This window comes from Molothrus aeneus, chromosome 3, assembly GCF_037042795.1.
Source record: "Molothrus aeneus isolate 106 chromosome 3, BPBGC_Maene_1.0, whole genome shotgun sequence".
Lineage (NCBI taxonomy): Eukaryota > Metazoa > Chordata > Aves > Passeriformes > Icteridae > Molothrus > Molothrus aeneus.
The window spans coordinates 1,451,326-1,464,134 of NC_089648.1; the positions used below are offsets into that span (position 1 = coordinate 1,451,326).

Below are 12,809 nucleotides of genomic sequence, written 5' to 3' on the forward strand. Positions count from 1 at the left end.
GGAGCAGGTGATGTTCTCCCTGCACAGTCAGTGTGCTCTGAGGGTGTGTGCAAGCCCAGAGGAGCAGGTGATGTTCTCCCTGCACAGTCAGTGTGCTCTGAGGAGGGTGTGCAAGCCCAGAGGAGCAGGTGATGTTCTCCCTGCACAGTCAGTGTGCTCTGAGGGGGGGGTGCAAGCCCAGAGGAGCAGGTGATGTTCTCCCTGCACAGTCAGTGTGCTCTGAGGGTGTGTGCAAGCCCAGAGGAGCAGGTGATGTTCTCCCTGCACAGTCAGTGTGCTCTGAGGAGGGTGTGCAAGCCCAGAGGAGCAGGTGATGTTCTCCCTGCACAGTCAGTGTGCTCTGAGGGTGTGTGCAAGCCCAGAGGAGCAGGTGATGTTCTCCCTGCACAGTCAGTGTGCTCTGAGGAGGGTGTGCAAGCCCAGAGGAGCAGGTGATGTTCTCCCTGCACAGTCAGTGTGCTCTGAGGGTGTGTGCAAGCCCAGAGGAGCAGGTGATGTTCTCCCTGCACAGTCAGTGTGCTCTGAGGAGGGTGTGCAAGCCCAGAGGAGCAGGTGATGTTCTCCCTGCACAGTCAGTGTGCTCTGAGGGTGTGTGCAAACCCAGAGAAGGTGATCTCTCCTGCACAGTCAGTGTGCTCTGAGGGGTGTGTGCAAGCCCAGAGGAGCAGGTGATGTTCTCCCTGCACAGTCAGTGTGCTCTGAGGGTGTGTGCAAACCCAGAGGAGCTGGTGATGTTCTCCCTGCACAGCCAGTGTGCTCTGAGGGGGTGCAAGCCCAGAGGAGCAGGTGATGTTCTCCCTGCACAGCCAGTGTGCTCTGAGGGGGTGCAAACCCACAGGAGGAAGGGGGAAACTGCTGAGCTGCAGCTCCAGGCTGCTGGGCATGGAAGCAGCAGCGTGGGCAGATCGCTGGAGCCAGCTCTGGGAGCAAGGGCAGAAAGGGATCTTTGTCCTTAGCGAGGAACAACTCAGCAGAACTGGGCTAACTGGGATAGCTAAACCAGTCTGCCCTCCCAAAATGCCAAATAACCATATGGAGGTTTAGACTTTTTTACCAGAAATGTGCTGCAGGAAACCTTCCTGTGCTGCTTTGATCCTTAACCCTCTGAAGGGAGCCTGGCTCCCTGCAGCAGCCAAAGCAGAGCCCCCTGCCCTGGGAGGATCCCAGCAGATCCCAGCTCCCACAGCTCCATCAGCTATCCCCACACACATCAGCCTCTTGCATTGCTCTCAACATGAGGGTAGCCATTCACACAGATGCTTTAGTTTATCTGAATTCAGTTTTGTCCTTTCTTAAGCATTTTAACAGCATGCAAATTACAACCATTATTTCCAAGATTAATGTTTCCCCTTTACGCGTGACCTTACCTAGCACGGATTTTGTGCTTCTGCCACTTCATTAGCAACCACCATTTTGAAGCCATTTACGCTAAACATTCCCAAGTACAGCACACAATTTCTCACATAAATTATTTTAAATGTATTTCATTAATCTCAGAGGAAGGAGGTTAACTCCGAGCAGACACAAGAACAAAAAAAGTCTTTGTGTAATTTCACTTATGGCACTATCAATACTGGATGTGCTTCAGAAAAGGGAAAATCAGCATGGGATGCATAGCAAGTCAGACCCACCATCAGCACAGCTCCTCTGAACTACCAGAACCTTCCATCACAGTAATTTCTTATAAAAATGATTGAGTTGATAATAATTTTTCTGTGTTTCAACACAACAGAAAGATCTCATTTCCTCTGAACTATTTTTTTTTAAAAATCCAATTATTTTCCAGTTGCAGTAAACTTTGTTTTAACACTGACCTAGCACCAGGACTGGACATAACTTTCATGCACTCAAACAAGATCGTGTTGTATTAGTATTTGCAAGTTATAGTGACACTTGTTCTAGGATTCCTCCTGGAAATAACATGGAGAAGATATGTTCTTTTAACAGGTGTTATGGTAATTAACCACCATTGGACATCTGATAAGTGGAAATCAGTCTTCCTTGATGGGAATGAGCCCCAGATGTGGAGACAGGGAGGGAAAGAATCAGCTTCTATCCAGGCCTGATTCTAAATGACATCTCTGAGCTCACTCTGATTCCAAAAGACAGGAAAGAAACTGGATACTGCAAAATATAACAGTCAGGAACTCCCTAAGAAACTTCCAGACAAGGGGATTTCTTCTGCAAAGTAAGGCAACTGTGCTTTATCCAAACTCCTCCAGATAAACAGTGTAACTCAGAAAACCTAAACCTAAATATGTCTTTCAAAGGGCCAACCTGCATTTTAACAGATTGCTGCACTTGACAGAAACACACTCAGGTTTCTTTCTGTGCTATTTGTTAATTCAGGACTGTGGTACCAGCTAAATGGAGAGCTACCTGAACCTTTGTGCAAGATCAGTGTGGGACTGTCCCTTTCTGCACCACACCACAGTCCCAGAGCACTGAGACATTTCTGGCAGTATTTCTGTAAGATTCTCCCCATTTCAGGCTGGTTCACCATTCAACCTACACCTGCTGAGGGGTATGAAGGCAAGCTCATACTCTGGAGTGGCTAGGTTTGGGCAATGTTTCATTCACCTGCTTTCTCACCCAGCCCCTAAAACGGCTTCTGCTCACCAAGAATCACACAGATGGACATTCACAAACAGGATTTCTCTGCAGGTCAGCCTTCCCACCAAAGACCTGACTTTTGCCACCTAAAGCCAACTTATGAAGGGTATTGGACCCTCCCAATGCTGTGAACCACAGGGAAGAAGATCCAGATGCAGAAACTGCTCCTCCTCCTGTCTCTGTGCAGTGCTAGTGCAGGTCAGCCTCAGCCAGGAGCAGATGGGCAGCTTCCACTCCTCCAGTCTGCAGCTGCAGAAACGCTTCTCTTTGCAAACACTCAACCCACAGTGTCCTCCACAGTAAGAAAAACCCTCCTAAACCATGTATCCATCTTAAACACAGCAGTTTTCACCAGGAATTCACTGCACTTTGTTCTTGTGAATCACAAAGGGGTGGAAAATGCATTAAGCCAACTTTTGGCATTCAGAAAATATTCTTGTAGCTCTGGCCTACAGAGAACCATTTTGCTTCCCTGTGCCATCCATTTTGCAGGAACACCCCTGTGGATGGCTCATGACCAGCCCAGGAGTGGCAGAGGAGTGTCTGAACTCCCCAGTGGCAACAGCTGATAATTTTGTTTATTTAACCAGGATTAGTTTGTGAGGTGACAGAGCTGAAAAGGCCACAGACAAGCAACTCACACTCAATACAGCTGGAAGGTTTTTTGTTATCACCACACAAATACTGCCCAGGACTTATTTAAAAATGAACTATTTGCAAGCCTTACTTGGTAGCATAATCCCATTTATAATTAAATAGGAAGGGAGCTTTGTTTGGTTTGGTTTCAGAAATAAGCTACTGTATTAAAACCCCAGGCAGATATTTAGGTGCACTTGCCCACGTTCTTGCACATCCACAGCAGACAAAGCAAAAGAAACAAGTCTCCTTGCTTTGGAAGAATGGGTTTAACATGAATATATTGATATCAGTACCCTGGAAATCCATAGTTTGCTGCTGCTTTGCACTTCACATTCGCTCCCATTCACTGCCTTACCTGGAGCTGAATTTTTGGTCCTGCTCTCATATTCCTAATAAAATGTTTCCCAGGAATACTGGTTGAGGTCTCTTTGCAGGACACCCTACAAGGTGCCTGGTGCAGCTGGGGCATCCCAGTGGCACAGCCATGCCTTGGGACACACACAGACCAAAAAGCCTCACAGCTCCACCAGGAGATCCCAAAAACCCCATTTATATGCAGATGATAACAAGCATATCAAACCTTTGCAACTAATTAAAACCTGACAGCTTTCTCCAAAGGGCTGTTTACAAGCTAAGGGATGTAATGACAAATCACCAAGCTGGTTTCCAATAAAGCAGGAAAATTTTAATCATTTGTTCTAAACAGTTGCAGAAAGATGCATCTGCTGTGACATTTTCACTTGAGTCTGTTGATCCTACATTTGAAGCTCGAGGGTACTGCACTGCCACCAGATCTCTCCACACTGCTGCTAAAATATCAACTTTAATATTTATGAAATATTTCTAGGTGGAGATTATGGCTCTGAAGCAAAGACTAGCATGGTTCAGTTATTGAGTACCTTTACATTTTCCAGTTAAAAATTTTAACACTCTTTCCAGACTGAGTGTTCATGCCAGGCTAAATGGAGCATTCCTTATTTTTACAGATAGCAATGGTTCATTTATTAGTTTTTGCATTAGTACTGCACTAGGGCTGTGCTTTCCCAAGACTTTGTGATCTTGGTGCAAGTTAAAAGGTAACACGTGGATCTGCAAGGTAACAAACAGACAATACTCGAAATTGATAGGCAGTATCAACACCTTAGCATCATTTCAAGTGCCTCCAAAATGACTTTGTCATCCAACCAATTTTTAAATGTTGTGGCAGCGGCTGCAAAAATGCCATTTGTCAGATTCAGGTGAGGTTTATCCCGAGTGACAGGGCGTGGGGGTTTGTGACAGGACCTGCTGTGCCAGCTGCACCCTCAGCTCATCAGCATCATTAGCTGGGAAAGCAGGAATGAGACATCCCTGTCCAGGACCATTGGGCAGCACCACTGCTCATACCAAAAGGGGCAAAGAAAAAAAAATAAATTGTGCACGTACACAGGTTTATCCAAAAGCAGCAGCAGCATTTAAAGAACAGCTTTACCAATAATTTCTAGTGCTTTCAGGAACTCAAATAGCACGTATTTAATTGAGCAGGGCCTACCTTTTCAAATTTAAATGTCAAGCTTTAAAATTACAGTTGTAAGATGCCTCTGTGCTTCTTGAAATATGGAATTTCTTATTACAGGCTTTGCACTGCAAACTTTAGCAAACAAAAAAAAGATGAAGGCTTTATAAATACAACAAAGAAAAGTATAAAACGAACCAGCTCAGAAAGCTCACTGAAACAGTCAGCAAGCAGGGACAAAAATAAAATTAATTTTTTTCTGGAAATGTTTCATTGTGAAAGCCTTGGAAACAACCCTGTGATTTCTGCCATGGCCTGAATGTTAGTAAATAGTGATTTCAATGAGCTGGCCAGACAGAGCTAAGTTGCACAGTGAATGACATGCTGCTGAAAAGGTCCCAGCTCCCCAAGCACTAGAGGTTGTGAATAAAGTCACCAATTTGGGCCACTGGACGTCCAAGGAAAAGCCCCCTCACTCTCAGGGCCCACAGCATTTAAACCACTTCCATTTCCACCTGAGCACTGGCCAAACATCACACAAAGAAATTCATCTTAACCTTCCTTAATAAAGTAAAACTCAACCTAGACAAAATGTTTATGCAACTCAATCATTATTATGAAAAAAAAAAAAAAAGAAAGCAGTTATGTAAAAGAACAAACACGTTTGGGGCGGATGTTTGTGGCTGTCGCTGTTACCCCCAAGGTGAGTGGGAAGAAGGTGAGCTGCGTGCACATTCCATTTTTATTTCTTTTTGGCAGAAATAGAACACTGCTTCGGCACAATTTACATTTTCTAATTTAGCACCAAGGTTGTTGAAGGGAAAGCAGCATGCATTTCTATCAGCAGACAGAAATAACAGCAGCGTTTGAGGCAGAACGGAGACGTTCTGAGCAGGGTGACAGAGGGCAGCGGGTGTGCTGCTGTCCTGTGCCAGCCCTGCACACAGCTGGCTGGTCCAGGGCATGGACTGAGAGCACAGAGGGGAAAGAACCCAGATCATCTGCCATGTCACACAGGCAGTCTGATCAGGGTGCTACAAACACAGCATAAATGTCCCTGCACGATTGTCAGTGCCACTGACTCCCAGTCAGGGCCATGGAGCGCACAGCAGCAGAGGCAAACACGGCAGCCCAGGGAGCTCTGGCAACTCAAATGGGCTTGCACATCCTCATTGCCCCCCAAAATCACCTGATTTTTCAGTTAAACAATGATTTGGACGTCCCTTGCTAGTTTTCCTTTTAGCTCCTGAGCCCCCTAGTTCAGGAAATGCTGCTGTTCCTCTGTGGACGTGTTAGAAGCCAGCAAACCTTCCACAGCAGCTTTTGCATTACAACTGAGATAGGTCCAAAACCATCTCGCTCGAGCATTTCAAGAAAAGCCACCAAATACAGACAGGCTGGTGCTGATATTAAAATAGCAGTTGGAGCCTTGGCAAACTTCTGACATTCAAGCATCTGAATAATTTTTCTCTGTAGAGCTTGCTTGTTAAAGTGAGAAAACTTGGGGCGGGGGAGCCACGAGATTTTTTAAAATTGGGGATTACTCTCTAAACACATCTTGGCATGAGAGTGATTCTATCATTCATAATTTCATCTCCTACAGGTTTCACAGTATATGTTATTTAAAGGAATTCATTTCCTGCTGAATGATTTATGAGGGAAAACAGGATGCTAAGGGAAAACATACTGATCAAATGCATCAGAAGTTTTCAATATGAGCATTTACCATGGAGTTATTTCCTTCTCCCTGTCAACTAATCCTGATATTTCTTCTCACTAGTAAAAACACGTATAGTTGCTTAAGATTTCAGTTTCCATAGAAACTGTTATTGGCTAAAGTAAATACAAGAGGGAAAAAAGTGTGACTTCTCTAGTCCTGCGAACATGTTTGCAGCTGCCAAATTTTCAGCACCTGACCATTCATTTCTCAGTATTTACTGGTGCCTGACATTTTTAGCTGCAGCTCCCTTTAAAGAGCACGGGCACTCTTTTGAGAGGCGCTTCCATGCTTTGCAGAAGGCATGTGAATATTCATAGCTATTCCTATGCCTCCTAGTACAAAAGCACATTTTGTGTTATTTGATTTTGCAGACCTTGTCACTGAACTTTACAAGGGAAAAGATGCCTCAGATTGCACATCAAACCAAAGCCCGAGAGGGTCTTACCAGGTAATGTGCAAATAAAGGGAAATAAAACATTGCTTCATCACAACAAATGATTTTCTCCTGCTCCCAAAATTCCTCTTGCTCCCTTTTCTACATGATTCTAATACAAACTTCAAAAGCAAAGTCCTGATAATCATTTTATAATTCCCTCACTTCTTCATAAATGTCATTTGACTTTGAATGGAGGCACTTCTTCCTAACATACACAATTAATGTGTCTTTTCTTGTTCCCATCAGAACACGACTTTAATTTTTTCCTCGTGTAGAGCTCTGCTGCAGTGCTCTGTGCTGCCTGAGATTCTGCCTTCCTACCAAGGAACCATCCTTTGCATGTATATTGCATTGAGATGGAAAACTCTGTTACCATTTCTGAAAATAGCAGCTGAAAACAGAAGGAGCCATCCCTGACAATGTGCAAAAAGAAAGAGATGCTGGAGCTTCTCAGGATCTCAGGGTCATTTCAGTAGACTGCTTTTCATCTCCTGAGCATCAAGTGCCTAAAAACTCCCTTCTACATGGTTAGAAACCCCAGTTCCTGCCCTCCCTGCAACAGCCCTGCTCAGGGGCAGCCACACATCCACTGCAGCACCCAAAAATGTGTTCTCAGCTCCTGGCTGGTGCCACATTGATGTGAGGACTGCAGGGTGAGAGCTGCACTTCTGTGCCTGCAAGGGAACCTTTGAGGCTAAACCTTGAGGGGATGGAGAAAGCAACCAGACCAGCTGGATGAGAGACCCAGGAAGATGCAAAAACCATGCAAGAACAACCACAAAACATATGGGACTGGACTTGGGGCAAAATACTATGAATATCAACCAAAAAAAAGAGAAACAGTAAAACCCTTTGTGCTTCTCAGTCCTTTTTCAGAAATTAGGAATACTCATGGAGTGCACTGAATGCAGCATGAGAAGAGACTGAGTTTTGGAAACCAGGACTGCCTACAGTCCTCTAAAATAATTTCTTGCTGGTGGCCTAGTGTGGCAGCACACCTCACACATTCTGATAACTAACTGTGGGTGAAGCTAACAACACTGAAACTTAGCTTACTATAAAAGTAAAAAGGAATTACTCTTTTTTATTTAATGAGAAAGTCAAGGCTTATTTAAAAAGACACTTATTTCTACCAAAAAGCAGCAGTAGATCAGAAATACACCAAATGAGGTTTAAAGAGTCCTGTTAAGTTTGTAATGACAACCCATGGGTGAAATCTACCCTTAGAATTCTGAACAGAGATTAAAAAAATTGCATCAACTGGCAGAAGTCACCGAATATAAAAATTGTACAAAATCATGGGCAGAAGGAGGGCTGGTGGGGTGATGTAGAGAAAGTCACCTCAGTCTCTTGGTTTACAGTAAAAGCAGGGGGTGCTCCCAGCTGGAAGCAGAGCTGTGGAAAAGAGCCCCTGAAAAGCTCTGGTGAGTGCCCTCCATTCCCAGAGCTCTGCAGCCAAAATCCCAGGGGTTTTACTGAAACCTGTGTGCAATCCCTGCTGCTGCCACCTGCCTTGCAGGCAAGCCTTGTAAAGCTGAGCTTCGGCTGCTCTTCAGTGACACACGGGGGGCTCTGCTCCTGTGCCCAGCCCCAGCCCAGGGTCACAGCACAGCTGGCACCACTGGCCCCAAAGCAGCCTTTAGCTCACACCATCTGCAAGATGCCATCAAGAGCCAGCCCAGGTGCTGTTTAGCTGCTGCCCACACACAAATCAATGACAAAAGGCAGCTCATTCACACAGGTGGTGCATTTCACCACCCTGAGAGCCGGGATTTTCTCCTACCCTTCGTTTAATGCCACTGCTGTCAGAGCTGAAACGTGCTCTAACAAAACCAGCCTTTATGTAACCCAATAAATAAAAGTCACTAAGGCAATAGCTGTGCATAAATTTTAGCTGAAAACATTTTGTTAGAAGAACATGAATGTCCTCTGTAAAGCAGGTAGCATTTTAAAATAATGTTCTAGACATTGTTAATACTTTATTGCTATTCATCACAGAACCATTAATCATGGTGAACTCATTTGGTATTAATGTGGATGTCATAAAGTACTTCTGTTGCATTTCAATTATAACTCAGCCTTTAAAATGCTGCCAGCACTACATGGAGAGCTTTGAAAGCCAGATATGAATAGTCTGTTCAGAGATAACTACAACTGCTTTCTGGCAGGGAAAAACAACCTTTTCCATTCCTCATGGCCCTCAGGGGGCTGAGCGGTCCCTGGGGCTGTGCCTGGGCCCAGGGCTCCAAGGAAGAGAGGTCATCCAGACCCAGGAATATTCCTCCCCCAGGATGAGAGTGGGGGAAACATTCTTTTGGTCTGTTCAATCAGGCCTAAGCAGCAGCAAGGCCAAACTTTCCAGGCCCTGGGAGATTTCATTTTTTTCCTATCACTCCTGGGATTCCCTGAGGCACTCTCTTGCTTCCAGAGCTGAGTGCTTGGGCTTTTCCTCTCATGTGCTGTGTCTGCCCCAACAAAAACACCAGAGAGAGCTTGTATCTACAGCCCACTGTCTGTAGAGACCGGAAATGAGTGCATGATCCATCAGGGCAAACCCAAAGGGAGCTGATATCCCGACCTCTCTGACAGCAATTTAAAAAACAAACCCAAATCCTGCTCCTTGGCCTCAGGAGGCACTGAAAGAGCAAAATCACCAGCACAAAATACAACATGGACTCAAACAAATATCAGCTCCCTGCCACCAGGGAAGCCAAGAACTTGTCTAAGCGTACCTTGAAAAACCAGGATTTTTGCTCCTGTGCTGCCAGCAGAGCTTCCAGACGGATTTTACACACAGAATCCAAAGACAACAACAATCCCAACACTTCTCAACAGAAACAGTGTTAAACAAAGAAAAGGCAAAACACTTCCCTTTAGCTGCAGGAAGGTTTTTTTCTTCTTTTCAATTCTTGCATATAATTCCCATTCTTTTTTATCCAGGTCATCAATGTAACAAGAAAGCACACAGCAAGAATTCCTACCTTGGGAGCTCTGGCATGTTTTCCACATCTGGCATCTTTGACAAGGCTGATATCCAGCAGCTCAGTCTCCTAGAAGGAAAAATTGCAAAACAAGCAATTATTACAAGATTCAAGAAGCCCTGTTGTGTTATCAGTGTCCCACTTCCCACATCTGTTAGTGCAAATGGAGATCAGCTTCTAGGAGAGCTCAGGTGCACCCAGGCAATTCCAACAGCAGCACTGTGCAGCTCTCCTAGGATATACAGGTTACACAGAAGCCATGAGAGTCAAGCTGATTTCCTGCATTGCTAAACAGCAGCTGCTGTGCTTTTGGTTTAATCCTTTTAATACAATTTTAGCATTTTGATGCTTGTCACAGTGTGACAAAAGGCAGCGTCACAAACAGAAAACCCTGCCTCTGCAATAGAAAACCTGCTTTATTATTGCCAGAACACTTTGAAAAGTGCTCATAAACCCCAAGAAGTGTTTTATCTGTAATGATAACCAAGTTCAACAATTTTAGTGACTGCTACTCAGTAAGACACATGCAGTTTCTGACAGGCATTTCATAGCTTGTGTGCTACTCTTGGGTTATGGGATATACAACAAAGCTGGCACATCATGACAGCTTCTGTTGGGCAAATTCTTGCCCTCCCCTACACACAAGGGGAGGCAACATGAAGAATGCCCTTTGCCTGCTTTGAGCATTAGGAAGGAGGATGGATGCTGGAGCAGTGTGATTCCCAGTCTGAAACACCCCAGCAGGAGTGTGACCACACTGCAGGGAGAGCCACACCACTGCCAAGCATTTCAGCTTCCAGAGCAGTAACTGCACTGCTGGGCAGGGAACTTGAAATCTTGGTGCTGGACAAAGCCATTACTCCTTTTCTTTTCAATTCCAAGGAGAAAAGGGGAAAAAAAAATTGATGGACATGTTCTTTTGCCAAGGGTTACTTGGGATCCTGATTTGCTTTTTGTTTTAAGGAGCCCACTCCTGCTCAGCTCTTGCAGAGCTTTGTTTTCTACTAAGACAAACTGCACCAACAAATTTTCACGTGACTGCACATTGACCACATTTCCCTCTTGCCCCCCAGCAATCCCAACTCCCTTCTCTTCTAGTACTTGCTGAGCTCCATGAACACTTTCCCCCCTCTTCATGGAGCCTGTTTAGAGGAAACCTGCACTTTTGAGATGGTTTTTTTTTGCTTTCACTTGCCTGAAAGAGGACAAGAGTATCAAAACTTGCAGAGATTAGAAAGAAGCAGGGAGATAAAAGGTGGAAATAACCCAAACTCCACCAATACTCAGGGCATATGGACACAAGCACTCTTCTGACAGTGCAGGTGAAACTTTAAATAAAAACAATTCACAGTTAAGTGCACTGGAGGGCTTTGAGTCCTTTCAACTTTGAGGTAATCCATATGGCCATTAAGACCCTGGCAAGAATGAAAACTATGGCAGAACTCTGGCGGGAAACAGGAATTATATTTACAACATCCAATAATACCCACACACCAAAGTGGTCTCAAGCCCATGGGGAAATGTTCCACAGAAGCTCCAGGCACATGCAGATCATCAAAATAAAATTTCCCCAACTGAAAGGACTAAGAAGTACTAAAAATAAGGGCTTTAGCAGCAAACACATGAGGGAAATTAAGTATGCTGAAGAAAAATGGATCTTACAGATCACAGAGATGCTGAGCCACACAGTGTGAATTTCAAAAGGTTTTTTTTTTTTTATTTGTCTGGTATTTTGGTTGTTAAAAAAGAGAAGAAGAACTAACTGAATTAGTAATTTAGTCACTTACAAAAGTGCAACTAGACCTCCCTAACACAAACACAAAAAGACCCTTTTAAGTGGAATAGCACACATGAAAAACAGACACAAAAAGAGGGAAAGGCAATGACCAGCACTCCCAAGGACCTGAACAGCCCTGCCCAGGTCTGCATCCTCCCCAGATGGAGGAGGATGAGCGGGCACAGGGCTGGTTTGGAGTTTTGACTACTGCTTTCAAGCTGCTGGCATGCCACCAAGCCATGTGCAGAAAATGTGACCACCTGAGGATCCAAGAACTGACCAGGCAGTCTAAGAGTAGGGGAAATGTGGATTTTGTGGGGCTACTTGGCTCAGCCCAGCTGCCAGGGCTGTGGGAAAGGCTGATCCCTGAACATGCACCTCATGGCCTTCCTGCCCTGTTACCTCTCTGGCAGAGAACACAGGGTTTGTAATCCTATCCCCAGAATCCTTTCCATCCCTATTTGGCAACATCATTTAATATAAATAGATGAGAGCAGGACCTGCATCCATGGAAGTGCCTCTGCAGGCAGCGTTCAGCGTTCAGCTGGGGCTTGGATAAATCAAAATTCATAATGGGCCATTTCTTAGTACTTTGGTTCAAAGAAACCTCCTGGAATTCCCTCACCCCAGGCACTTGCTTTCATCTTTCAAACAGCTAATTAAGAGGGCAGAGATCAGCTTCCTTGCAAGTCAGAGGAAATACAATTTCCTATTTCCCTATTGCAAAACGCAGGGGGATTTTTGTACAAGGAAAATACACTTGAGCAGTGGCCAAAGAAATGCCCCATTTCCGGTGCAGCAGAACAGCCCAAGCCCTCCTCCACCTAAATAAACACGAGTTTTGTTAATGACTTCCTCCAGCCAGGCTTGGAAACACACTCTGTGTTGTAGGGGGCATAGAAGCCATAGCACATGGGGGGAAAGAAAAATGCAAATCCTCTAAACAGAGAAAAGTTGGACTTGCAGATTCCTCCAGTCATTGCTGCTGGGACTTAACCCTGCAATAGAGTAACATCTCTTAATGCAAGTGGAAGATCCCTCCAATCATTCATAACATAAAAAATCTGGAGTGAAGCAGTTACTAATCCTACCATGTTTGTTTTCAATTAGCAGCCTAGACAGAGGAGCATTCAGAGAGGGCTGCATTG

General features: G+C 44.8%; 1 protein-coding gene across 3 annotated transcripts in view; it reads right to left on the minus strand.

The window, feature by feature from the left end:
• PLCB1 (phospholipase C beta 1) overlaps nt 1–12,809 on the minus strand; it is a 328,677-nt gene that overhangs the window by 228,348 nt on the left and 87,520 nt on the right. For all 3 annotated transcript variants that reach the window (XM_066546016.1, XM_066546017.1, XM_066546018.1), the window contains exon 3: nt 9,885–9,953. In XM_066546016.1, coding sequence (XP_066402113.1) covers nt 9,885–9,953 — 69 coding nt within the window. The remainder of the gene's footprint in view (nt 1–9,884; nt 9,954–12,809) is intronic.